The sequence below is a fragment of the Drosophila rhopaloa genome, unplaced genomic scaffold (assembly GCF_018152115.1).
Source record: "Drosophila rhopaloa isolate 14029-0021.01 unplaced genomic scaffold, ASM1815211v1 contig_115, whole genome shotgun sequence".
Lineage (NCBI taxonomy): Eukaryota > Metazoa > Arthropoda > Insecta > Diptera > Drosophilidae > Drosophila > Drosophila rhopaloa.
Genome location: NW_025334990.1, coordinates 16,618,169 through 16,642,133, shown reverse-complemented (window position 1 = coordinate 16,642,133; position 23,965 = coordinate 16,618,169). Strand labels below are relative to the sequence as shown.

General features: G+C 44.0%; 4 protein-coding genes across 8 annotated transcripts; 3 read left to right on the top strand and 1 right to left on the bottom strand.

Moving 5' to 3' along the window:
* Positions 1-1,432: 1,432 nt before the first annotated feature.
* LOC108041063 lies at positions 1,433-13,457 on the bottom strand. Of its 2 annotated transcripts, none has more exons than XM_044461870.1 (3): positions 12,177-13,457; positions 1,776-2,861; positions 1,433-1,717 (listed from the first exon to the last, which is right to left on the bottom strand). In XM_044461870.1, the coding sequence occupies exons 2-3, from the start codon at positions 2,742-2,744 to the stop codon at positions 1,601-1,603; spliced, it is 1,086 nt and encodes a 361-aa protein (XP_044317805.1). In that variant the 5' UTR covers positions 2,745-2,861; positions 12,177-13,457; the 3' UTR covers positions 1,433-1,600. The 2 variants fall into 2 exon arrangements, with proteins under 2 accessions (XP_044317805.1, XP_016974325.1); XM_017118836.1 differs by lacking the exon at positions 12,177-13,457 and adding an exon at positions 4,358-4,444.
* On the top strand, positions 3,214-4,377 carry LOC108041067 (cyclin-dependent kinase 5 homolog). The gene is made up of 3 exons (XM_017118841.2): positions 3,214-3,426; positions 3,485-3,672; positions 3,839-4,377. Exons 1-3 carry the CDS (start codon positions 3,283-3,285, stop codon positions 4,095-4,097), a joined length of 591 nt encoding a protein of 196 aa, XP_016974330.1. The 5' UTR covers positions 3,214-3,282; the 3' UTR covers positions 4,098-4,377.
* LOC108041062 (flotillin-1) lies at positions 4,503-8,405 on the top strand. 2 transcript variants are annotated; one of them, XM_017118834.2, is made up of 8 exons: positions 4,503-4,803; positions 5,078-5,153; positions 5,614-5,968; positions 6,446-6,457; positions 6,577-7,047; positions 7,116-7,259; positions 7,681-7,845; positions 8,061-8,405. In XM_017118834.2, exons 1-8 carry the CDS (start codon positions 4,752-4,754, stop codon positions 8,076-8,078), a joined length of 1,293 nt encoding a protein of 430 aa, XP_016974323.1. In that variant the 5' UTR covers positions 4,503-4,751; the 3' UTR covers positions 8,079-8,405. The 2 variants fall into 2 exon arrangements, with proteins under 2 accessions (XP_016974323.1, XP_016974324.1); XM_017118835.2 differs by lacking the exon at positions 6,446-6,457.
* LOC108041060 (ubiquitin carboxyl-terminal hydrolase 31) lies at positions 8,820-23,624 on the top strand. Of its 3 annotated transcripts, none has more exons than XM_017118832.2 (6): positions 8,820-9,819; positions 19,178-19,414; positions 19,480-19,749; positions 19,831-21,679; positions 21,739-22,541; positions 22,610-23,624. In XM_017118832.2, the coding sequence occupies exons 1-6, from the start codon at positions 9,259-9,261 to the stop codon at positions 22,658-22,660; spliced, it is 3,771 nt and encodes a 1,256-aa protein (XP_016974321.1). In that variant the 5' UTR covers positions 8,820-9,258; the 3' UTR covers positions 22,661-23,624. The 3 variants fall into 3 exon arrangements, with proteins under 3 accessions (XP_016974321.1, XP_016974320.1, XP_016974322.1); XM_017118831.2 differs by having other exon boundaries at positions 8,820-9,831; XM_017118833.2 differs by lacking the exon at positions 8,820-9,819 and adding an exon at positions 14,213-17,777.
* The last annotated feature ends 341 nt before the right edge of the window (positions 23,625-23,965 follow it).

The following is a 23,965-nucleotide window of genomic DNA, read 5'->3' as shown; positions in this document are numbered from 1 at the left end:
TCAGAAAAAAACATCGATGTATCGATACATCGAATTCTATTCTAATTTTAACGTATATTTTAGTTTCTTTTATTTAATTAAGCCTAGTATCCAGATCGACAAAAAACTTTTAAAAACTTTAATCTTTCCAGTGTGACCAAAAGTTTGAGAGTTCATCAGATTTAAGCGTGCTACGGTCGTACTGTCAATCAGCTGGGTTTGTTGACAAGCAGTTAAAATTCAAATATCGTAATTGCGGGAAAGAGCCTTTAAAAGATATTATCAAATACCTTGGCAAGACAAGTCTTGGCAAGTCTGTCGGTGTACAAAGAAATTAAAAAACAATAGAATTTAAATTTAACAGTTGTTTTTTTTAATTTACTGATAATTATTTGCTAATTTAAAGTTCATAGCTGCTCTTTTATTGTGTTTTTTCGTACATTCGGGACCTAAAAAACATTTTGCTCTGACAAGAGGCACCCCAGATAGTATTAATTTTATTTTGTCCTCAATTGTAAACTCCTGCAATCGACTTTTGCGAGTTTTTTGAGTTTTTCCCTCCATTTCTTATAATGTTCAGTGAGAAGCGCACGCCAAAAGATTACATTTTTTAATCTTTTCGCTAGGGTTCACCCAAAGTTCATTTCCGCAGACTGGCAACGCTATGGAATTTTCTGGTATTTTTTTCGTCGATCAGGGGAGCGACGTGAAAAAAAGGCCGGACGAAAAGTGAACGCCAGCTGTTTGCCTCTCGCTCTCTCTCATGACTGGCGTACGGTTTTCGTCGATCTGGATACTAGGCTTTAATCAAAAATGTGTTTAGATTACCAAGATTCTTTCCTGCCAAGCAGTGATGGGTAAAGAGGAAACATCGAACATTGATGTTTGAAAACCTCGATGTTTCCCAAGTTTTGGAAAACATCGATGTAACGATACATCGCCGATGTTATTTCCAGCTCAAACAACAATAACAACAGCAACAGTAGTAACAACAACAACAACAAGCGGTCACGTCCTCTTCTCCGTTCGTCCTTCAGGAAATTTCTTAACAGGATCGCTCAGCATCTGAGCTCAACGGTAAATGTCGTGGTAAGCTTTAGAAATCTTACGAGAATTTGTAGTACATAACGAATTTTATAGAATAAGTCTCCAGATATTTATAATGGTTATATAGGAACTTGGAGAAATCAGGTGCACTACAAACCCACCATTCTCCCACTGTCCAGTTTGTGGGCCTGGAGAAAATCCTGTCCAGGAATCGCACTTCGCGAGGCTTCGAGTCCTGGGGATAAAGCTTGCCCCTCGTGGAATTGGGAAGTTATGGTGTCTTGAAGTCAGCCTTGGATCCCCGAAAACGAGGATGCTTTCTTAAATTATGAAGGTGTGAAAGCGTTCTAGTTACACTTCTTCCAATTTTACACCCAATTCCTAGCCCAGGTAATCTAATTATAGGTTTCCGTCGCAGTAACATAAAGTTTATTAGTTTAGCCAGTGAGTAAATACAGATTTATTCGATACTAATGTAGTATCTAAAAACAAAAACTTATGAAACAGTTTTAATATTGGCTCTCCCATTTAAATTCGAATCAAGTCACAAAATAAGATCTTCAATACTATAAAGTCAGTCGAAATAAATAGAAACTGGTTCAGAGCCATGACTGATAATTGGATGCTCCATGTGAAGCTTGAAATAAGGATGTTCGCCCTCCACTATCCATATTATATTTGTAATCGGCACCTATGAACAAAAACATTATCATTGGATAACAAAAATAAGTGATTCTTTTTAGACTTACGTATTCATCTTCATTACAGACGAGGTTTGGACCCGAAAAGATATGGAGTGTTTTATGACGGCCCTTGGCAATCTCAAGTGGAAAAAATGTGAATTCCTTGAAATCAAACTTGCAATCACTAAGGCCTAGGATCTCAGTAGTCTTTAGACTTCTTATTATTTGCTTAAGGCCAATCTCATCGATGGCACAGTTCTTAAAATATATTTCTTTGATCTTATCAAAATTTAACAAGCTTCTGCTTTCCCTATTTACATGTAAGATCTTTGCCACTTTCAGGATTTCAATTTGAACATTCGGGCTGAGAATCTCATTAAGTTCCCCATAGATGTTTATCTCCACGGTTTTGATACTACGTTTCGCATATTCCAACACTGCCCCGACAAAAGGCCCGTACACTTGGCCACAAAGAAACAGCTGCTTCAAGTGGGTGAGCTTTTCAAAATTCGGCAGGAACAATATTCTCATTTCCTCCATGTCACACTCCAGCATCTCTAAGTTTTGTATCCCCTCCAAGGGCAAACAGATATACCCAAGCTGAATTGTGTGAAACAATCCCAATTTAAGACTTTTAATGTTTCTACTTTTCAGTATGTGAATCAGGCTGCTGATTTCGAAATTACTGCAGTAAGAGACAGTTAGGTTTTCCAGGGACTGGAATCCTGTCATGCCCTCACCGGTAAACCTTCCATGGGGGCTGAAAGTTTTTAAGTTAGGAAAACTCCTAATCATTTTTGCTAAATCCGAATCATTCAACGTGAACGAGTTCGTTGAGAAGCGGAAATCATTGAGTTTTGGGAACACATAGTTGGTAAGGACATCGAAGTTTGATCTCCTTTCCATCTTTATCCGGAGAGAATTGAGGGTTCTTTGAGTGCTGCCAAGGAAGAAGCAGAGGTCCTCGTCGTCCAAATGCAATTCGATTAGGGAGAGATTAACAGATTTATTATGAGACCGCCAGACGTGGGGCATTACTTCCAGGAACCGAAGATGCACGTGCGTCAACCTCAGCTGAGTTTGCAAGTCGAGATGTCCCACGATAAAGATCAGCACATCGTCTGGCAGACATAACAGTCCAGGCCTGTCATCCTGTGAAACAATTAATAAAGCCAGAATACCTTTTTAGTATAATTTAAAAACTCAATTTTAAATTATATATTTATGAATTTGGATAACATTTGAATACTAAACAAAACTAAAATATAAGTTGTTGGCATACAAAATATTCATATTTTGTACTAGCCTTTAGTTTTAAACTAATATTGGAATAAGCATTTAAAAAACCACAGTTTTTTCAAACATATAACGATTCTTTTGGTAATATTTAAAGATGTTATAGACTTCAGAGATAAAGAAACATTGATGTTAGCAACGTTAGCGGAGACACCAACCGCTTGCGAAAACATCAACAGTATCGATAGTTGGCTAGGACTTTTATCGATGTAATCATCAATGTTTCTCCACCTCTAATTAGAACCCAGCTAAAATCCGCAGAAAAACCAGGATCAGGATGCAGAAGTACGACAAGATGGAGAAGATCGGGGAGGGCACCTACGGCACGGTGTTCAAGGGCCGCAACCGCGACACCATGGAGATCGTGGCCCTAAAGCGCGTTCGCCTTGACGAGGACGACGAGGGAGTGCCCAGCTCCGACGCTCAGCAAGGCCAGGGTGCATGAGGCCGTAATCTAATCCCATCGCTCCAACCCGCAGGAGCTGAAGCACAAGAACATCGTGCGCCTCATAGACGTCCTGCACTCGGACAAGAAACTCACCCTGGTCTTCGAGCACTGCGACCAGGACCTCAAGAAGTACTTCGACAGCCTCAACGGGGAGATCGACATGGCCGTGTGCCGAAGCTTCACGCTCCAGCTGCTCCGCGGACTGGCCTTTTGCCACAGGTATATCCATGGACTGCATCCGAGGGATTGCGAGTGTCATATTCTCATTAGAGATCACATTTGCATTTAAACTGAATGTTGATTAATGAACAGAGGAAACCTTTAAACCCTGAAATTGAAAATCAAAGTTCTTTGCCCATCCTAATATAATAATACCATCTTGCAGCCATAATGTCCTGCCCCGCGATCTGAAGCCCCAGAACCTATTGATCAACAAGAATGGCGAACTGAAGCTGGCTGACTTTGGTCTGGCTCGAGCCTTCGGCATCCCCGTGAAGTGCTACTCCGCGGAGGTGGTGACTCTGTGGTACCGACCACCCGACGTTCTGTTTGGAGCCAAGCTATACACCACCAGCATCGACATGTGGTCGGCCGGAAGATTAAAGACAATCCTTAACAATGTGACACTTAATATAGCCATTTAGCTGCCAAATTAATCGTTAACGTTTTAGTACGGGTTCATTTTTCTTTGTTATTTTTCTTATTATTTTTGTTATTTAATTAAGGTTTGAAAATATGGTTTATAATTGTCAAAGATTTCTGGTTTCAAAAGTGATTGACAACGGATAACAATTCAGAGATAAGCGAGTTTTAAAGAAAATTTTTAAAACTTAAGCATTAACTAACTTGAGACCCAGATATTCAAATGTATCTTAGTTTTGTAGACTAATAAAAAGGCACTTACCAAAGCGCTACTTCCAAGCATTTCGAATCTTTTTCAGAGTTTCCGAACCACCGGCACTCAATAGGGGTTAAACTCGCTCTGCGCAGTCTCATTCAAAATAGGGTTAAAGAATTTGATAAAGAGCATTCAAGAGCACGAGAGAACTTTTTATTGTGCTACGAATTGTGGACCGAACTGGTCGCGTTTTTTGCGTTTCTAATTCCGAGTCCCGCGGGAGTTGCTTATATATATTTTGATACAAGAACCGATAAACAAGTACCGGCCGATCCACAGGTCGCTATAAGGCTATAAAACTATAGGCGGTTATAAATAAGCTCCAACAACGCGATAAAAACAATCACAAAGATCTGTATTCCACCACCGGTTATCTGAGAATTAGAAAAAACGCTTCAAAATGACCTGGGGATTTGTGACCTGCGGTCCCAACGAGGCACTGGTAGTTTCTGGTAAATTATACGCTGCAAATGTGCTCCAACCACGTGCAGTTGCCAATTAATTTAGAAATTTTATTAAATAAATGTCCCACGGGCCCACCCCGGTTGACGTCACTATCGATTTTATGTGGAGAGGAAGAAGAACAAGAACAACAAGAAGAAGAGTGCGAGAAGCGGCAGTCCGAAGCCATGCGTGCGCAATTCAACGGCGTTGCGATGCTGTAACCGAAATTCAAATGCCGCAATGTTTTGTAAACAATGTACTTTTTGTTGTATGATTCCACAGGATGTTGCTACATGAAGCCGCTTTTGGTGCCGGGAGGAAGGGCCTTCGTGTGGCCCACGATCCAGCAGGTGCAGCGGTTAGTATTATTTACATATATTATTCTTATTATTGACCAGGGAATCAAACAGAGAGGAGTATTTACGATCAGAAATTCGAAAGATATGTAAAATATATTACTCTAGAAATGTTGTAGGGTAATCCCCTTATTTACAGAATAAACGTTTTGTGGCTTAAAAAAAAGGAATCAAAGTCCTTACGCTTTAACCTAATTAAAATACCACATATGTATTTACTGAAAAGTATTGTTTTGTCACAGTTGGATAATCGAATCAATTTTATAGTATTTATTCAGTTCCAATTATTGCTTGAATAGCAGAATATCCGAATAGCTACTATATCGAAACTAAAACTTGCAAAATAATATTAAATTATCTCTGCTTATTTAATATCTCAGCTATAAATATTTTACATGGCTAATAACGTTTGAATCCCTGTTTCTTGGATCATAAGTTTAATTTTTTGCAAATATCCCACAGAATTTCGCTGAACACCATGACTCTCCAGGTTGAGAGTCCTTGCGTGTACACCAGCCAAGGAGTTCCGATCTCCGTGACGGGAATTGCCCAGGTGAAGGTCCAGGGACAGAACGAGGACATGCTGCTCACTGCCTGTGAGCAGTTTTTGGGGAAATCGGAGGCGGAGATCAACCACATTGCCTTGGTCACCCTGGAGGGACATCAGCGGGCCATTATGGGATCGATGACCGTGGAGGAGATCTACAAGGACCGCAAGAAGTTCAGCAAGCAGGTGTTCGAGGTGGCCTCCAGCGATCTGGCCAACATGGGGATTACTGTCGTCTCCTACACCATCAAGGATTTGCGCGATGAGGAGGTGCGTAGTTGCTGCCAATTGCTAATGCTCCAAACCCCTGCACTACTAACCCAATCATCAGCAGTGATGGGAACAAAATATATGATTGATATGATTTTTTTGTTAAAACATTTAGCTTAAGAGCTAATATTTAACTCCTTTTATTTCTAAAGTGAGAAACGGATTAAGCTTGAATAAGCTTTACCAGTAAATGAATCAGTGATCAAAATTTGTAGCACATTCAAAGAGCATAACTTTTGACACATTTCTTAAAATCTACTTTTAATAGAAAACATAGATCATTTAAATTATATTTTAATTTGTCAAAGAGGCAAGCGAATGCTCTAGCTTAATACAACCTACACACTAGCAAAGTATTGCATACTCAAATTTCCCATCACTGTGTACTGGCTTTTAGCCCCTTTTTATCCCTATTAACCTCTTGTATATATGTGTATATATATATATTTCTTGCATGTCCACATGGATCCATTGTAGGGCGACTCAAAGGTGCGTATGACCGCTCAACGGCCTGTGTGTGTGTGGAATCGTTGGGATCCGTGGCCCAACTCCTGCTCCTTTTGAGATAAACGGGATACTGACTCCCCGCTCTCGATTTCCTTTTACAGGGCTACCTTAGGTCGCTGGGCATGGCTCGCACGGCGGAGGTGAAGCGGGATGCAAGGATTGGCGAGGCGGAGGCCCGTGCCGAGGCGCACATTAAGGAGGCCATAGCCGAGGAGCAGCGCATGGCTGCCAGGTTCTTGAACGACACCGACATCGCCAAGGCCCAGCGCGACTTCGAGCTGAAGAAGGCCGCCTACGACGTGGAGGTGCAGACCAAGAAGGCCGAGGCCGAGATGGCCTACGAGCTGCAGGCCGCCAAGACCAAGCAGCGCATCAAGGAGGAGCAGATGCAGGTCAAGGTGATCGAGCGCACCCAGGAGATCGCCGTGCAGGAGCAGGAGATCATGCGTCGCGAGCGGGAGCTGGAGGCCACCATACGCCGTCCGGCCGAGGCCGAGAAGTTCCGCATGGAGAAGCTGGCCGAGGCCAACAAGCAGCGCGTGGTCATGGAGGCCGAGGCGGAGGCTGAATCGGTTAGAGACCCTATAAATGATTGTACTGAAACAAGATTTAACTAAAGCTGCTCCTTCCTCCGTTACAGATCAAGATCCGTGGCGAGGCCGAGGCTTTCGCCATTTCGGCCAAGGCTAAGGCGGAGGCCGAGCAGATGGCCCAGAAGGCGGAGGCCTACCGCGAGTACCGCGAGGCTGCCATGGTGGAGATGCTCCTGGACACGCTGCCCAAGGTGAGTTCGATGATGGGGGCTTTGAAAGCCCAGGAGTCTCTAGTAAGGGTTCTTAAAACATTTAATTTTAAATTAAAATTTGTTATTTAGTGGCCCATTTTGCCATTTGGTATGAGGTTTAACTTGATATCTCGATACGTTATCAATGGGAATTTGTATTTGATTAATTAAATGACTACAATATTAAATATCACAGATATAAAACATTAAACTAGTTCAAAAACATTCAGTTAGCATAATTGCCAATGTATCTTTTATATTGATAAATTGATATTTATTACTTGTAGTATAATATTCACTGAAAGCAAACGTATATTAGTAAAATTATACAAATTTTAGATAGCAAAAGGCATTTATTTGAAGTGTTTGATTTAGAAATATAGTATTGCTTATTAAATCTATTTGCACTTATTTTTCGCAGGTGGCCGCCGAGGTGGCTGCTCCGTTGTCGCAGGCCAAGAAGATCACGATGGTGTCCAGCGGAAACGGGGAGATCGGTGCCGCCAAGCTGACCGGCGAGGTCCTGTCGATCGTGAACAAGGTGCCAGAGCTGGTCAAGAACATAACCGGCGTGGACATTGCTCGGGTACGTTCCAATTCTGAATTTATCTAACTTCGAGGCTCGTCGCGCAGAAGGAAGACGACCCGAACGAAACGAAACCAAAACAAATGGCAATCAAAAGACTTGGTAGACAAGAGGACGCGGAATTAGTTTGCTTCCTTTGTTTGATTTGAGCCTTGATTTGCGATCTTGCTTCCCTGAGTTTGATTCACTTTACGTTTCCTTTCTCTTCATTTCAGTCTGTGCATGCTGGCTAAAAAAGAACCCAAAAGAAAACCAATAAAAATCACACAATTACTCTTCAAAAAAATACAAAAATAAAAACCAAAAATGAACAAAAAAAAACCCCAATCTTGAACGATCGAATACTTCAAAAACTGAAATCGAACGCATTTAAACTTTGTTTATGTAACTAACGGCATAATTAATATACTTACGAATCTTTGTGCTAACCCGACAAATTTTGCAACATGTTTTACACACACACTCAGAGAGAGGAGCAGAGATATTTTGTATTCAATGTATATGTATTTATATAAGTGTATTGCACAGAGCGTGGAATAAATATTCTTCCTTGAATCAAATGAATTGGTTTTTTATTTTAACTGCGCGCCAAGGATATTCATAAGAAAATATATACGTTTAATCTCAGCAAGGTAAACCATTTTTTAACTAAGCAAGTCAATCAAAAAAAGACTGTAAAGCTAAATGTGTATCTCTTAGTTTTGATAAATATTTTTGCTATAAAAAAACCATTAACTGCATTTTACTATTTATAAAACTTTAACTTCGGATTTTCAAAGTTAACGGTTTGGCGGTTATTCGATGCTGCCACCATTTCGAAATTCAAATCCCGATGCCACCTGAGCTGCCACCGCATCCATTATCCGAGTTACCCACCAATCCAGGGCTGCATCATCGATAGCTATCGATATTTCGTGGTAGTTTTAGAAAAGCCAAAGCACGGTCTCACTCCATATTTCGTAGGTATTTTTGGAATAGCCGAAAACGTGCACACTCTTGTTTCGGTTAATAATACTATCGCCCCATTCGCGGCCCCAAAATAAAAAACGGTTCGAACGCGCGACCATCGAGCAAATTGGCTGCAGCCAACGCCGCCGAAAAGTGAAAGTATTTGCATACGAAAAGCGACCAAATAGTCGCGGAGTGGGTCAGCGAGCAAGAAGAAGCAGCGGCGCAGAAAGAGGCAGACACAAAAAAAAAAGAACGAAGCGAAGCGAAAATCAGAAAAAAACGGTGCATTAACGGGGCCGCAAATATCACTGCTAAAAGGTCAATTCGCGTTAGTTAGATTAATTAAGTAGTACAGTACGTCCTACGTCCGTGCAATTCATACGTTAAATACATATTTATGTGACCGAAATCGAAATCGGTGTGTTCAGTGTGCCAGAGCGAGACAGCGAGAGCGAGACCAACATGGGCACAACAAAGGAGCGAAGAGAGCAGAGCGAGGGCGACGCCGCCACCACCCACTCAACAGCAACAACAACAACAACGGCTACTACTACGGCAGCTACAACAACAGCAACAACAGCAACAACAGCGGCAACAGCAACCACGACGAATGCCGCCAAAAAGATTCGCCGCGCCTTCTCCATGCCACGCAATCCCTTCCGTTGGTCGCGTAAATTCAAAACGGCAGCAGTTTCCACATCGGGAGCGGAAAACGGAAGCGGCAAGGATAACGGTATAGGAGAGCGGCGTGGCAGCCACACGGCCATTTCGTCCTGCGTGGGCGGTGGGCGGGGCAGGAGCGGCAGCATTGTGTCGCTCAGCAGCTACGAGGCTCCCATTTCGACCAACAACAACAATATGGCCAACAATAATACCAATACCAACACCACCGCCAGCAATGGAAACAACAATAACAACAGCAACAGTAGTAACAACAACAACAACAACAAGCGGTCACGTCCTCTTCGCCGTTCGTCCTTCAGGAAATTTCTTAACAGGATCGCCCAGCATCTGAGCTCAACGGTAAATGTCGTGGTAAGTTTTAGAAATCTTACAAGAATATGTAGTATATAACGGATTTTATAGTATAGCTCACCAGATATTTTTGGCAGCACCTTACTACGTTTATGCGTTAGTTTGTCTATAAAATCTCCGGTCTAAAATGTAACTAAAATAGACAGAACATTTTGTGTCTTTAAAAATAATAGTGAATCACAATAAGTTACATATTTGTTTGATTTAGCTTACAAAAATAACTAAATAAATCTATATACAGCTAGGAATGTGTGAATCATTTTGATCAAATATAAATACTTGTTATGATGTTTGTTATTCGCAAATTGCATACCATTCATTCATCAGAAATCACTGATAATTTTTAAAATACTTCATCATCCCTGCCGATGATTAATTTCCATTGTTATTTTTGAAATAAAATAATACATTTTAAGCTATTTTTGTAATTGTCAAGTAATGAAAACATCCTCTGAAGCTGGCTGTTTTTTTAATGAAATGATTTTTAAATGCGAACATATATCTTAAAATATGGTTCTTTGTGATCTAATAACCTCCAACTCTGATTCACAATGCCTTGCAAATAGGGAAGTATAGAAACTAAATTAATATAGTGAATCAATAAACACCAAAAGTGTTAACCAAATAGATTTTTCACACAATAACTACAGTAACTACAGTAAATGAGTCATCTAAAATTATTACATACCCTTATTATTTATGATTTAAATGTTCAAAAAATATAGAGATGGTTTTTATAAGGAACTGGAAAGAACAAATAAAATTTAATAATCAGACTACGATTCTTTGAAACGATTCTTACGAAAGGCTTCAATAAGAAGTGTTTACTTTTCAGGGAGTGTAATTCAGTTTAGAAAAGGCAATAGTCATTGTGTCTATATTACTTGCAAACAGGAAATGTAACACTTAGATTTGTCATTTACAATTGTTTATTTGCGATTAAAGAGCACGCATTAACGTAGTCTAAACACTTCTAGTATACCTTTCTTTATGTTCTTTGTTTAGAGTGCAGCTTCTAGCTCCGTTCTTCTCTGTGTCTTGATTTCGGTATTCCATAGTTCTAACTACATGATGTATCCCACATACTTCGTAGTGATGTATCCCCATGTTCCATTATGCCCCTTATCAGGAGCCGTATACTCATGAAAGGCATCGAATAGTCCGTTATCGGCCGCTTTGTTTTGCTCATGTCTGCGGCTGCTCTTTGCTCTTTGTCTCCACATGGACACATGGCATCTGCCCCTGCCTCTGCCCCTGCATCTTCATCTACATCTGAGTCTGCCTCCGATTTGGCACTATATATTTATACTATATGGAAATGGAGTACAGCGAATGGGCACGAATCGCCCTTTGCCACGTTTCGGTTTTCGCTTTCCCAGCGCTTTTTGTTTTGCTCCCCGTGCTGAGTCACATTTTGCGTGACCGATGATAAGGGAGTCGTATAAGGTACATATATTGTATCAGTCGTATCAGTCCGAAAAGCGGCTTATTGGGACTTTGGCTGGCCTTCCTTCAGGGAGTTTCGGTATGGTAATCAACATATACGGTGGCCCCCGTCTTTGTTCACACATTCCATTCTGCGCCGGATAAAAAGCCTTTGTTTACACAACTATAAATACATCGGTATTCCGCTTTTTTGAAGTGTATCTCAAATGTTCTACGCTCTTCAGCGGCAATTTACGATTACCATACGCGCGGACGGGGCATGGAAATTAATTTTATTTTTAAACAATTGCTGTCTCATTATTATCATAATTTTTGTTGTGCTTTTGAGTGGATGGGGGTGTTTGGAGGGGTCTGTAACTAGGTGTAGGTGGGCGCCTTTTGTTTCGCAGACAGCAATTGTTCAAACAATTTTGTGTAAATGTTGCCAACATTTGTTGCTCCGTTCGCGCTATAATAAACAAACAAACAAACAGGCAAACACACACAGAGACAGAGTCCGAAAACAAGAGTTTTTCAGGTCGTGCGCTGCTGGAGCGAGACAGCAGTTAATGATGGACTGGGGTTAGTCGGGGATCGGGAACTCTGGGGAGCTCTTGGCAGCTCTGGGCTACTCTGGGGAATTGGGCATCTGGGGAACTGGAGAACGGGGGAGTCCAACTCCCGACAAGGAGGCGCAAGTCGACAAATGTGTGCCACGCTTTTGTCAGAGAAGACAGCACAACAACGTGGGGAAAGCGACAACTGAGGAGCCGAAGACAAGTGCAGGGCGCAATGACACACCCCGGTAGCCTCCAGGCGATCCCATTCCCATTCCCATTCCTATGCCCACTCCTCTCTGGAAAGCGATAGCACCAGCAGCTCGTGGCTTCTGGAATTTAATTTGATCTAATAATACTTACATTGGGCTCCAGTGTGTGCGTATCAATTTATAAACAGTAGAACTTCAGTGTCTCGAATTTTTGGCCACTTTATGATCAACTCAAATAACAACGCTGATACAAAAATATTTATTTTTGACTGGCAAGTCAAAATGTAAACTTTTCCATCGACTACTATTTACTTTTTATAATATTTTTGGGGTACTAATCCACTTTCGACAGATTTTAGAAACCGTTTTAAATATTTCTGTATAAAGTTCACAATTTCCAGTTTAGTTTAGTGTTAAGAAGGACTGCCGTAAACCTATGCTTTGATTTCTTTGTTTTTTGTTTACAAATATATGTAAAAACTAGTTGTAGTATAAGCCAAAACTCTTTGTAAAAGAAAAGACAGAAAATCGCAACAAAAATCTATAAAGATCGATCAATAGAGGCTCTACTGTGGATCTATAGTTGTTGTGCTGTAAAAGTTTGATTAATTGTAGAGGGCAAGACCTTACTGACGTAGTGCAGCTGACCTTTTGGCGCTTTGAATTCCAGAACGATAGCCGCATACGAAAACAGACTTAATTTCATTCAAAGTGAGGCGGCAATGAGTAGTAAAGTGGGGGAGTTTTCGAGAGGGGTGGAGAGGGGAGGGGGTCGAGTGGGGGTGGAGCACGTAAAGCTCAATGAAAACTACAGTATCTATAGTTTGTGCCGTTGTTGCTGTTGCCATTATAGCCACAGCCGTTTTTGTGATAGGAAAAAGACAGTGAGACAGTGAAAACGGGGAAGCTGCACTTACGTTACGGCTCTGGAAAAGCTCAACCGATTTGCCTGCTGCAAGCTTTAACTGTACCGTTATTGGTGTACAGACTTTTGCCAGGTGCAGTTGTAGTTGTATTTCAGTAGACCACGGTCTTTTACCTTTTGTCTTTTGGCACCTTTCACCAACAAAAGACACGAAAAAGGCGAAACATTCGTTAAGCTGAGCAACAAGTACTTATTATTACTGCTGCCTTTATTTGTGAGTATTTTCTTAATGACATTATGTGGCAATTGACCATTGTTGAGTGTGGTTGTTGGGCGATTACCGCATTGTAAACAATTGCCTTGATTTATGATTCATGCCGCTGGCACTTTGCATCTCGTTTCGCGCATTTCGCATTGATTTTATTCAGAAGCTGAGTTTGAATAGATGCAGAAAAACAAAAAGAGCTGTGCAAAAGGCGGAAAAGCAAAATGTGAAATGAAAAACGAAAAACGAAATCGCAATGCTGCGAGAACTGCGAGAAAACTGCGGAAAACGGCAGCCAACAACACCAGCAATAATATGGCTTATTAAAGATTGCATGCCAAAAATTGCAAATGCCAATGAGTGGAGTGGGGAGGGAGGGAGGGGGGTTTTGGGTGGCAAGGCGGTGGAATAAAAGTCAGAAGTGACACTCTGTGTGACGATCTAAGCAACAACAAGTCCGCCAAAAACAACACGTGAGGCAGAAGGCGCACATGCAAGCAAATACACAAGGGAAAATATACTAATCTAGTTCACACTCTTGATTTCAAACTTATATACTTAAACTTAAGTTTCTTCATATTTCAAGGTCATAAAATATAATACTTATATTTTAAAACTAAAGGTTTTATGGCTTCTAATATATGTTTAGGCCATAATTAGTGCTGTTGAATATTAAATACCTAATGATGTAATATTAAATCTAACAAATACTGTATCAAAAAGATAAATATCTTTAGTAGTAATGAACATTTTATATTAGGTTCACTTTTCTCTCTGTGCCTGCAACAGTTTTGTCTATTTCCGTAAGCTTTAGTATTAGCCACCCACAAAACCGTGTCTCATGTTGTTGTTGTTGCACTTGTTGATGGCAAGATTAGTACGTAACGCGAGTGCCTACCTTACCACCCACCCCCCTCTAGACCCCCTCTCTGCTAATACCGCGGCCGCCTCTGTTTGTCCGCTACTATTTGCTGATTTTCTATGATATTTCAAGTGCACGAATGGAGGGGGGAAGGGGAGGGTAGGGGAGAACGCCATGTATGACAGGGCGGGGGGACAGGTGAGGGGGGTTCGCGTATTCCTACTCTTTGTATTTCGTATTTCCGCCCAGTGGCTCACACGTAACTTTTGCTGTTGTACAACTGTGCGAATTATTGTCTATACTCGTAGTTGTTTGTGTTCGTAGTGCGATTCCTAGTGCTACAGTTGTTGTTGCTTTCGCTGGGGTTGCCTCGCACGTTTTCCCGTCCCGCTTTTCCCCCTTTCTCCCTCTTTCTCTTTCCCTCTCTCTCTCTCTCTTTCTCCCTCTCTCGCTTTCTGAGTGAATTCGCTTTCAAGGTAAAATCAATTGAGATCAAACTAATTGAAAAAATGTTTTTAGAATTTTTAGCCTTTGCATTTATTTTTGTACTTCCATGGCCCGGCACGTTTATTTTCATAAACAATCATTTTAAAATTAACATGTCATGTTTTTTTTTTTGCTCAATAGCTTCTAGTCACTTAGTAGTATACACATTGTATTGCTAGGGAATGAAGAATTATGTTTTTAGCGCTTAGGCTGTCTAATTGGCCGTTACTCTTTTCTGTTTACTTAATTCCCAGACGGCGACGAGAAATTAACCACGTCATTCGGAGTTAATTACGCACCACTCAGGTGGCCCCACCATGATATATGTATGGCTATAAAGTCGCATAAAGAGCCCAAAAACTGGGCCTCCCCTTCCGTAATATACCATTATGAACTATGTACTATACATATGCGACAGCAGGTCCGGCGAGTGAAAAGTGGAAATTTATCGCCGGTCGTCTGCTGTCAAGCGATTTGCCCTTGCCCGAAAAAGCTACGCAAAATAGTCGGTCCAAACCGAACGTCAGATATCAGTTATAGTTGACAGAAGTCATAGGGGCTGCCTCGTAATAGTAGACAGTGCCGATCACAAGTTTAGCAGAAAAAAAATGGGTGCAAATTCAGCAGATAATCAAGTCGAAAAACCTGAAACCGTAGATACCAGCGAATAAGCAATAATAAATGTTTAATTATGGAATAAATTACGAGTAACTGGGTTCAGTGGTTCCTTAAACTGATTCATCGAAGCACTTGAGTTTATAAAATACATCAGTTGCGTACTTTACTTAATCACTAAACGATCATGACACCAAGTTGAATAAGTGCCATTAAATAATGTCGTTTATGAAGTAGCTATCAACCCAAGTGACCTGTACACTCGCTCATTAAATAGGTGCTGATATAAATCATCTAGATTTGGTTTAGCTTCATCAGTTATTCTGTCTCTTGTCTCCAGGGTATCACTTTATATTTATCATTTCGAGAACTCCTGACCCAGAGAGTACCATACTTATATCGCGCACTGTATATGTAGATATGGGGCCCCTGAGCACGCGTATCTGATAAGCGACGTGTTTGCAAGGTGGCCTGATTAGAGCCCCTTTGTGGGCACAACCTTGACAGAGCTTCGCGTTCTCCTCCACGTAATCGAAATGGGCGTGGTGCTGGCAACTTGCATAATATACGGGATCTAATTAGTTTGCAGGGTGGTAAAAAGGAGGGTTTGGATGCGGCCTGCTAGACTGGGGATTACGTTCTGGCGGAGGCGGTAAAACGATAAATGCTATTTCAAGACCCCTATCTGGCGAATCCGAAATCGCAGACGGGGAAATGTTTTACTAATAGTGATTATGGTGACGTTATACATTGGCCACACATTATTGCTTCCCATTGGCGGTGTCACGTGATCGTTTGCGGGGTTCGATGAGTTCGTTTAGAGCAGAGCCAAAACTCGAATGCGATTTCGCGATTAGCCGATTGACGGATGGGTGGCGATAAAGCAGGGGGACCTATAGTATAATCGGGGCAGCCACTGGGCTCTAATAATAGTCTGCTCGAGCGTTCCATTAATAAATGCCGTCCAACCGGTAGGAGAACTCGGCTCGGCGGCTCTACGATCGCTCTCGATCTCGCCGAGATTCCGCTCTCTGCGGATTCCGGCCCAGCCCAAAAGCCAATTTCATTCATGCTCTGGCCAAGATCTCGTAGGTAATAACAACCTCGTGGCAGCAGCCACATCAACAGCAATTATCTTCAATTATTTACAATTATTTAATAAAAACGCAAACGTAACTGCACAGCAAACAGATATATATCTGCATCTGGAGCGGTTTGTTGTTGTGGCTTACGTAAAGGCAAGACAAATACTTGAGTGCAGTGCAATATTTATAAGTTATCTGGCTCTGTCCCCCTTCTTCTCCCCTCTGTCCCGCTCCCCTCTGTCTTATCAGAAGAGCTCCGGCCACATAAACACACATTTGCTCTGGCGGAATGGAATTTTTGCTGCCTGAAACGGCAAAAAAAGCAACAAGAAAAAGAAAAATAAAAAATAAAACAAAAAACGAACTAAAAAAGCAGCAAGAATTCGAGACGCGGGCATAATAATTCGATACATCAAGTTAAACGGAATACGCAAATGTAAACAAAGTTATGGGCTGATGGACTGGGGAGCAACTGGAGGCGGTCGACACTTGATATATGAAGAAAAACATTTGGGGCCACTTGGCTGCTCGGCAAACAAAACGAGAGAAATTTGCTTAAATTTATAAATAATAATGACGATGATGATAAAATTGCCGGCGCAAATTGAGACAAGTGGCCAGTGGCCAGTGGCTACTTTTATTCTATGCCTCCGCGTTTCTGGCTCAATTAACCAGCCATCCAGTGTATAAAAATGGAAGCCGGGCGAACGCGGCGTATGCGCAACGTCTCGAAGTCTGCTGCTCTGCATCTCCAGCTGTGTGAGAAATGGCCACCGCGATTAGGTCAGCGAAAATACATGCGGGAATGAGATATATAGGTATATATGTATATAGAAGAGACCTGGACATGCGTTTGGGGGCAGACATTCCACTCAATTTATCCATTTGGGGCCCTGTCCCAACCGCGGAATCGTGGACCCCGTTGGCTCGGTTTACATCACTGCCGGCCATTTTAATTGGGTTTGTCTAATGAGCTGAGCTGAGCTTAAATTCGGAACCCTTTCAGCTCAGCGCGGCACCACTAATTATTAAGAAAATCGGCTTAGTGCCGGGGGATCCCAAGGGGCGGGTCTTTAAGCTTAAAGCCCTGGGCGTGGCCACTCTTGAAGTTGGCCCCGGTTCGTGCCCTTTGCAGGGCATCTTTCTTTTGTCCGGGGAAGGCACTCGAGCAGCCACTTGGCCGCCATTCAATGTGGTCACTCCCCCGCCCGCCGAATTCGAGTACACCATACAAATGGCATTAGTTCGATGCAGTCAACGTCAGTTCAATGTCAATTTGCCAACAAAAGCAACAATTATTCAAAGATGGTGGATGGTGGGGTGGGTTGGCCCAATGGTGTCAGTGAGCTTAAGCGAATGAGACAACGAAATCCCGGCTAATGTCTTGGGAACTTTCCTGCTGCATGATGTGGCGGAATATCTGTGCTAACTGTCAACCTCTAACCATACTCCCCTGTTTCTCCTGCCCCCGGAAATGCGGCATCTTCAAGTCGGAGGAGCACCACTCGCCAGCGAATCGCATCGCCTTCATTGAAATCGTGCCATTCTACACCGGATGCTGGCGCAGAAAAGAGGTACCAATCTAATCAGTGGGTTATGGTATGGAATAGCATAGCATAGCCTGCTGGTAATGTCATGATCACCAGCCCTACACTACACCAACGCCCATCCCACACAGAGATTTATTTCCTTTTGGCCAATTTACCATTGGCCGCCGATTTCTTTGCCACTCTTAGTTTTGCGTGGGTTTTCGCTTTTTCAAAACGGGTTTTTGTGTTTCGATTTGCGCTTCTTTGGGTCGCTGTTTTATTTTTTGTTGTTGTTGAATCTCTATTGAATCCATTATCCGCTGGCTTTTTGTTTGATATTTTTGTACAACACACACTCGTAAATCTCGTCTGGCTTTGAACGATGACGTTACCAGTCTTACTCATCTTTTGTCCGGCTAAAAGCTGTCTGCTTTCGTCACCGGCCGGGTCTTGCATTTCCCCGGGAAATCGGAAAAGCAGAAAATAAACCCACTTAGCATTGACCCCGCAACAGCCGAGTGACCTCGACGTGGACACCCCATTCCCTCGAGCGACTGCCAATTTCATAATCCACAAAATTTCATTGCTGAACGCCGCAGAAGCCGTTAAAGGCACTCGGCCACATCGGAAATGCCACTGGGAAACAGCCTCAAACTCAGCCACAATTCATTCCGTTTGTTTTCGTTGCGTTTCGAGAGCTTGTTTATAATATCGTAAATTCATATTCGGCCCCTTTGAGAGGTGTTGCTCCAGTTGCACAAACAGAAAAAGAGCTTGCCACTAGCGAACACCTAATTAAACGCTAGAGATTATCCATCGAGAGGCCGAGGCTCCACTGTATCGGTTTTCATTACTATTCGGTTTGGTTTCGCATCGTGAAGATTACCCCAGTTCTTGGCTTTTATGTTGTTTTATGGAAAGTTTTTCAGTTCTACAGATTCACCCAGACACACCTCCTCCATCCTATTAAAGCAATTTCGATTTCTTTGGTGATTAACACCGAAATTTTCCAGACGATTGAGCTTAAATACACACACACCCTTCTAGGTTTACCCATCTCCTTAGATCGCATTAAACATGTACTCCTAATTGGTTCACTAAATACATTCATAATAGTAGAGCCAATTGGCTGAAGCCTTTGACTTGTCGTAAATATCCGCCAAGTGATGATTTAGTTTTATTGAAGCGTATTTACTTATTCGTTTGTGGCTGACAGGCCTTTCTTTTTTCGCCTTGTTTTCTAAATATTTCTTCATTTATCGCAAATTGATGTCGGCGCGCAGCGCTAAACAATTTTTAATTGGCAACGAAATTGAAACCCAATCGCCAATTGGCCCCTGGTCCACTCCACTGCACTCCAGTGTGATCTGGAAACGGGTTTTCATTGCTGGCCAGCCTGCAATTTGTACTCCCCAGCGACTAACACTGCTTTTTCCTCTCCCCAGGCGAACAAACATGGTCAGCCATCGGCAGTGGGATCCTCGGCGAACTCGGGAGGAGGAGGAGGACCTGGCGGCGCGGAGCGAGTGCCGCCCATCGGAGGCTACCAGTGGCCGGCGGACCAGACTCCGGGCGTGATGGGGCTGAAGAACCACGGCAACACGTGCTTCATGAACGCAGTGCTGCAGTGCCTCAGTCACACGGATATCCTGGCCGAGTACTTTGTGCTGGATCAGTACAAGGTAAGTGTAAGCTCTTTTAGCAGAGAGTACTCCTAATCTTCGAACTTTCTCTTCCCCGAATACAGGCTGACCTCAAGCGGCGGAACAAGATCAACTCGCGCAAGTTCGGCACCAAGGGTGAGCTCACCGAGCAGCTGGCCAACGTGCTGAAGGCGCTGTGGACCTGCAAGAACGAGAGCGACCACAGCACCAGCTTCAAGGCAGTGGTGGATCGGTACGGGACGCAGTTCCGCAGCTCCACGCAGCACGACGCGCAGGAGTTCCTCTTCTGGCTGCTGGACAAGGTGCACGAGGACCTGAACACGGCCAGCAAACGGCGCTACAAGAGCCTCAAGGTGGGGACAAACTCAAGTTGGCGGCTACCGCTTCCTGGGATGACGCGACTAACGCTTTCTTTCCATTGTCCCCCCGCGCAGAACTCGTACGGCCGCTCGGACGAGGTGATCGCCGCCGAGACGCTGGCCAACCACATCCGGTGCAACAACAGCTTTGTCCAGGCCGTGTTCCAGGCCCAGTTCCGCTCCTCGCTCACCTGCCCGCGCTGCGAGAAGCAGTCCAACACCTTCGACCCCTTCCACTGCATTTCCGTGCAGCTGCCGCAGCTTACCCAGCAGACGATCTTTGTCACGGTGGTCTACATGAAGCAGTTGCCGCGGCAGGTGCGGATGGGACTGCGCGTTCCAGCCGGCTCGCCGATTGTGGCCCTCCGGGAGCAGTTGCAGACGGACACGGGAATTGAGGGATCGCGCATGGTGCTGGTGGACTTGAACGCCGAGGGATTCTCGCGGGTATTCTACGATACACAGCCGGTGGAGACTTTGGCCAGCATTGAGACCATCTACTGCATCGAGGTGCCGGAGGCGACGCCTGTTCCCAAGGCTGCTACTCCGCTGGAGACGGCGGTTAAGCCCGCTCCTGCGGCAGGTGCTCAAGCGGCTGCTGCTGCTACTGCTCCTGCAGCAGCTCAATCGCAGGCCGACCTGCTGCTCTTAGTGGCCAACGTGTACCGAGCGAAGGATGGCAAGGACATAACCCGCTTTGGAGCGCCCTTCAGCATGAAGGCACCACGCGATTGCTCCTACCAGGATCTGCAGAAAAGGATGCTGCGCGAGATGGCGCCACTGCTCAAGCCGGAGGTCTTCTCCTATGCCACGCCACTTGCCGAGATGTTCCGCATTCGGCTGCAAGACCCCTCCGCCGACCCGGATACTTATTTGGAGCAGGTTGAGCACCCGCTGCTCACCGAGATGATCGACATGGCGCTCTCCGTGCTCTCCTCCGAGGCCGGACCACAGCACATCAAGCTCCTGCTGGAGTGGGGCTCACCTGAGGATCACTTCCTTAGCAAACAGCAGGATTCGGAGGAGGCCGTTGTGGAGCACGAGAGCGTGGCGCGGCTTAGTGCCAGCAAGCCGAGCGACACCGCCTCCCTGACCCTGGAGCAGTGCCTGGAACACTACACCAAGGCGGAGACGCTGAGTGCGGAGGACGCCTGGCGCTGTCCACACTGCCAGCAGTACCTGCCCGTGGTGAAGACGCTGGGTCTGTGGTCGCTGCCCGACATCCTGGTGGTGCACTTCAAGCGCTTCCGCCAGCACCAGTCGAAGGGTCCGCAAGCGGCCAAGCTGACCACCATGGTCAAGTTTCCGCTCACCGCCTTCGACATGTCGCCGCACCTGGCACGCGGCGTCCACGAGAGCGCCAGCAGCTCCCTGGGAATGGGCACTGGAATGGGGATGGGGCTTGGACTCGGCCTGGGCTCGAATCCCTGGAAGCGGGCCCGCTCCGGCGATTCGCGCTCCTCCACGCTCAACTCGCGCTGCGATCCAAAGGACACGCGCTACGACCTGTACGCCGTGTGCTACCACCAGGGTGACACCCTGGAGACCGGTCACTACACGGCCGCCTGCAAGAACCCGTACGACCGCCAGTGGTACAAGTTTGATGACCAGCGCGTGAGCAAGGTGCCCGAGGACGACATTGAGCAGGACATCATCAATAACGAGGCCTACATGCTGTTCTACCAGCGACGCAGTGTGGACGTCGGCGAGTGCTCCGGATCCAGCTCGAATTCCGGCGATCACTGGGTATCGCGCATCGCCCCGGCGCCCTCATCCTCCGCCTCCTCGACTTGTGGAAAGGATAAGGACCCGGTCAAGTTGGAGGGCACCAGTGAGACGACCGAAACTCCGGCGGCAGCAGTGGCCGAGAAGGCTCAATCCAAGCCAGTGGACATACCCAAAATTTGCCAAGAAAGGGAAGAGGGTAAGTCTAATTTAGTGAATGCTGTAGAATAAATGTTAAACCTTAAACACCTTTTTTAGTTACCGAAGAAATCACAGCTGATGTTCAGATGGAGCCATCAGCCACAAAAGAGCACGACATTGAAGCAGTTCTTCAGCAGAGCTTGGCTTTTGCCGATGCTGATGTGGATTCAAGTTTAAGTGAGAGTAGCAAGACGCAGGCAACTCCAGCAGCGAAAGATGAACCCGAGAAGATGGATGTAGAGGAAGCCACGCCCATATTTGCCATGGATGAAGATTGCGCCGACCTTGTGGAGGAAACACAAAATGAGCCTGCTATGAAAGAAGCCGACATCTGCGAAGCCCCACTAGCTAGCGAACCAACCGCCGAGCCCGAGGCCAAGACCAATGGTCATGTGAGCTCCCCATCTAGCTCCTCATCCTCGGAAAGCTCGCTCTCGTCGCGATCCTCGCCGAGATCACTGAGCGCCTCAGTGACGGCGGCGTCCACTCTGCAGAGCAAGTTCAACGGCCACACGAGTGCCGCTCCGCCTCTGTTTAATGGCAATGGCAATACGCCCCAGCTCTCCTCCAGCTTGCAGCTATCCCGACAGGTGCTGCACAACCACAACTGGCATGGATCCAGGAGCAGCGTGTCGGCGGTAGAGAGTGCATCGCAACAGGCGGCGGCGGCGGCCAGTCTAAACTTGCGCCACTCCTTCTCCACCAGTTCCAACTACACGGAGACCCTGTCATCGCTGCTGCGCAAGTCGGCGAACACTTGCAGCAAGGACACCCTGCTGTTCATCGACCAGCAGAGTCACCATCACACAAGGGGACTAATCGAAGATGACGATGATTCATATATGGGCCGGTCCCTATGGGTGAGTTAAGAAAGCCTTAAAATCTCTGAAGGAACTCTTATTTATTGAACAAAATTATCACATTACAGATATCCCCCGTGACGCCACACAAACTCATCACTGTTTCGCCCAAGAATTAGATGCGATATTATGATTCGTACGGAGCAGCATAGACACAAACAGAAATGGAAACCGAAAATGAAAACGAAACCGAAACAAGAACATACACAAACGCACTATAGCCATAAGCCTAAAGTTTACTTTATATGATATTTCTAAACCGGAGCTACCGAGCGGCAAGCGAAAAGCATTATGAAGATGTTATACAACTCTGTTTACTTTAAGATATGTACTCATATATACGATAGTTGCAATATTGCATTAAGTTTGAAAAGTTGGATGAAACTTGCATAGGATCCGTAAGCCTAAGTTTATTTATTCGCTGGCAATTTGAAGCCGATGGCGAGGATTGAATAGTTTCCTTTATATTTTACCCCATTGACATTGACTACCGATATTTATTTAGCCAAACAATGAAGTACAATTTGATTTGATTTAATTCCCCATTTTACCCGTATACCTTCTTCTTGTATAGTTCTCTATCGACAGCTGACGTAACGATGAAGTGCTTGGCATGCCTAAATTTAGTTTTTTTTTTACACGAAACCAAGTTTCAAACTACAATCTATGCGCATAGTTATAGATTTAAGGACATGTATTCTCTTTAATTACTATTACCCTCATTTCTATATTAATCTAATTGCTTGTAACTTTTCCACATCCACATACAATTCTGGCACAACTGCATATGATTCTTTCGATTTGATGTCGGGCTAAGTTTTGTGGGGCGTTCATAATGCGGATCTATATACAAACATATATATTACTTTATGAATAATGTATTCTACATGTAGAAGAAAGCATTACACCAAAACATTATATGATAACAAATGTTTAAGGACTCTACCACATTGTTTTTTGGAGAGAAAGAACTTTATTACGGTGTAAAATGTTCATTGTATTCATAAATAAACGTGAAGTTGTTGGATATGAAATACGATTTTGAAGTGAATTAATAAATCTTAAAAAGACTCCGTACCCAAAGTACTGTTTTTTTCGTTTGAAAAATCAGTATTTTGGTCAAAACAATTCGAATAATGGGCCTAAAATGAAGTGGCATACCTTGTTGAACTCGTATTCGAGTTTCCAATCGATTTGCATTCAAACCTGGAATTTTTTATTTTTTTTTTTCAAATTTTGAAAAATATATAGTGTTACCCCTTATGAAAAATGCAAAAATTTGAGAAAAATTAAATTTTTTTTATCAGCCGGAAAGTTGTCAGTATGGTTAGTTTAGATCATCAGATGCATAATACAGTCATTTATTCACTTTTGGGGCCCCATTTAGCCAAATTACAACCAAAAATTCCCAAAACATGTAGTTC

Excerpts from the sequence above, each read along its gene's own strand:
- LOC108041067 (XM_017118841.2), top strand. The coding sequence starts at position 3,283 with ATGCAGAAGTACGACAAGATGGAGAAGATCGGGGAGGGCACCTACGGC. Across the intron at positions 3,427-3,484 it reads AGGGAGTGCCCAGCTCCGAC|GAGCTGAAGCACAAGAACAT; the intron begins GCTCAGCAAGGC and ends TCCAACCCGCAG. Across the intron at positions 3,673-3,838 it reads GGACTGGCCTTTTGCCACAG|CCATAATGTCCTGCCCCGCG; the intron begins GTATATCCATGG and ends ACCATCTTGCAG.
- LOC108041063 (XM_017118836.1), bottom strand. The coding sequence starts at position 4,378 with ATGCTTGGAAGTAGCGCTTTG. Across the intron at positions 2,862-4,357 it reads TGCTTGGAAGTAGCGCTTTG|GATGACAGGCCTGGACTGTT; the intron begins GTAAGTGCCTTT and ends ATTGTTTCACAG. Across the intron at positions 1,718-1,775 it reads TCTGTAATGAAGATGAATAC|GTGCCGATTACAAATATAAT; the intron begins GTAAGTCTAAAA and ends TTTTGTTCATAG.
- LOC108041062 (XM_017118834.2), top strand. The coding sequence starts at position 4,752 with ATGACCTGGGGATTTGTGACCTGCGGTCCCAACGAGGCACTGGTAGTT. Across the intron at positions 4,804-5,077 it reads CGAGGCACTGGTAGTTTCTG|GATGTTGCTACATGAAGCCG; the intron begins GTAAATTATACG and ends ATGATTCCACAG. Across the intron at positions 5,154-5,613 it reads ACGATCCAGCAGGTGCAGCG|AATTTCGCTGAACACCATGA; the intron begins GTTAGTATTATT and ends AATATCCCACAG.
- LOC108041060 (XM_017118831.2), top strand. The coding sequence starts at position 9,259 with ATGGGCACAACAAAGGAGCGAAGAGAGCAGAGCGAGGGCGACGCCGCC. Across the intron at positions 19,750-19,830 it reads GGCGCTACAAGAGCCTCAAG|AACTCGTACGGCCGCTCGGA; the intron begins GTGGGGACAAAC and ends CCCCCCGCGCAG. Across the intron at positions 22,542-22,609 it reads ATATGGGCCGGTCCCTATGG|ATATCCCCCGTGACGCCACA; the intron begins GTGAGTTAAGAA and ends ATCACATTACAG.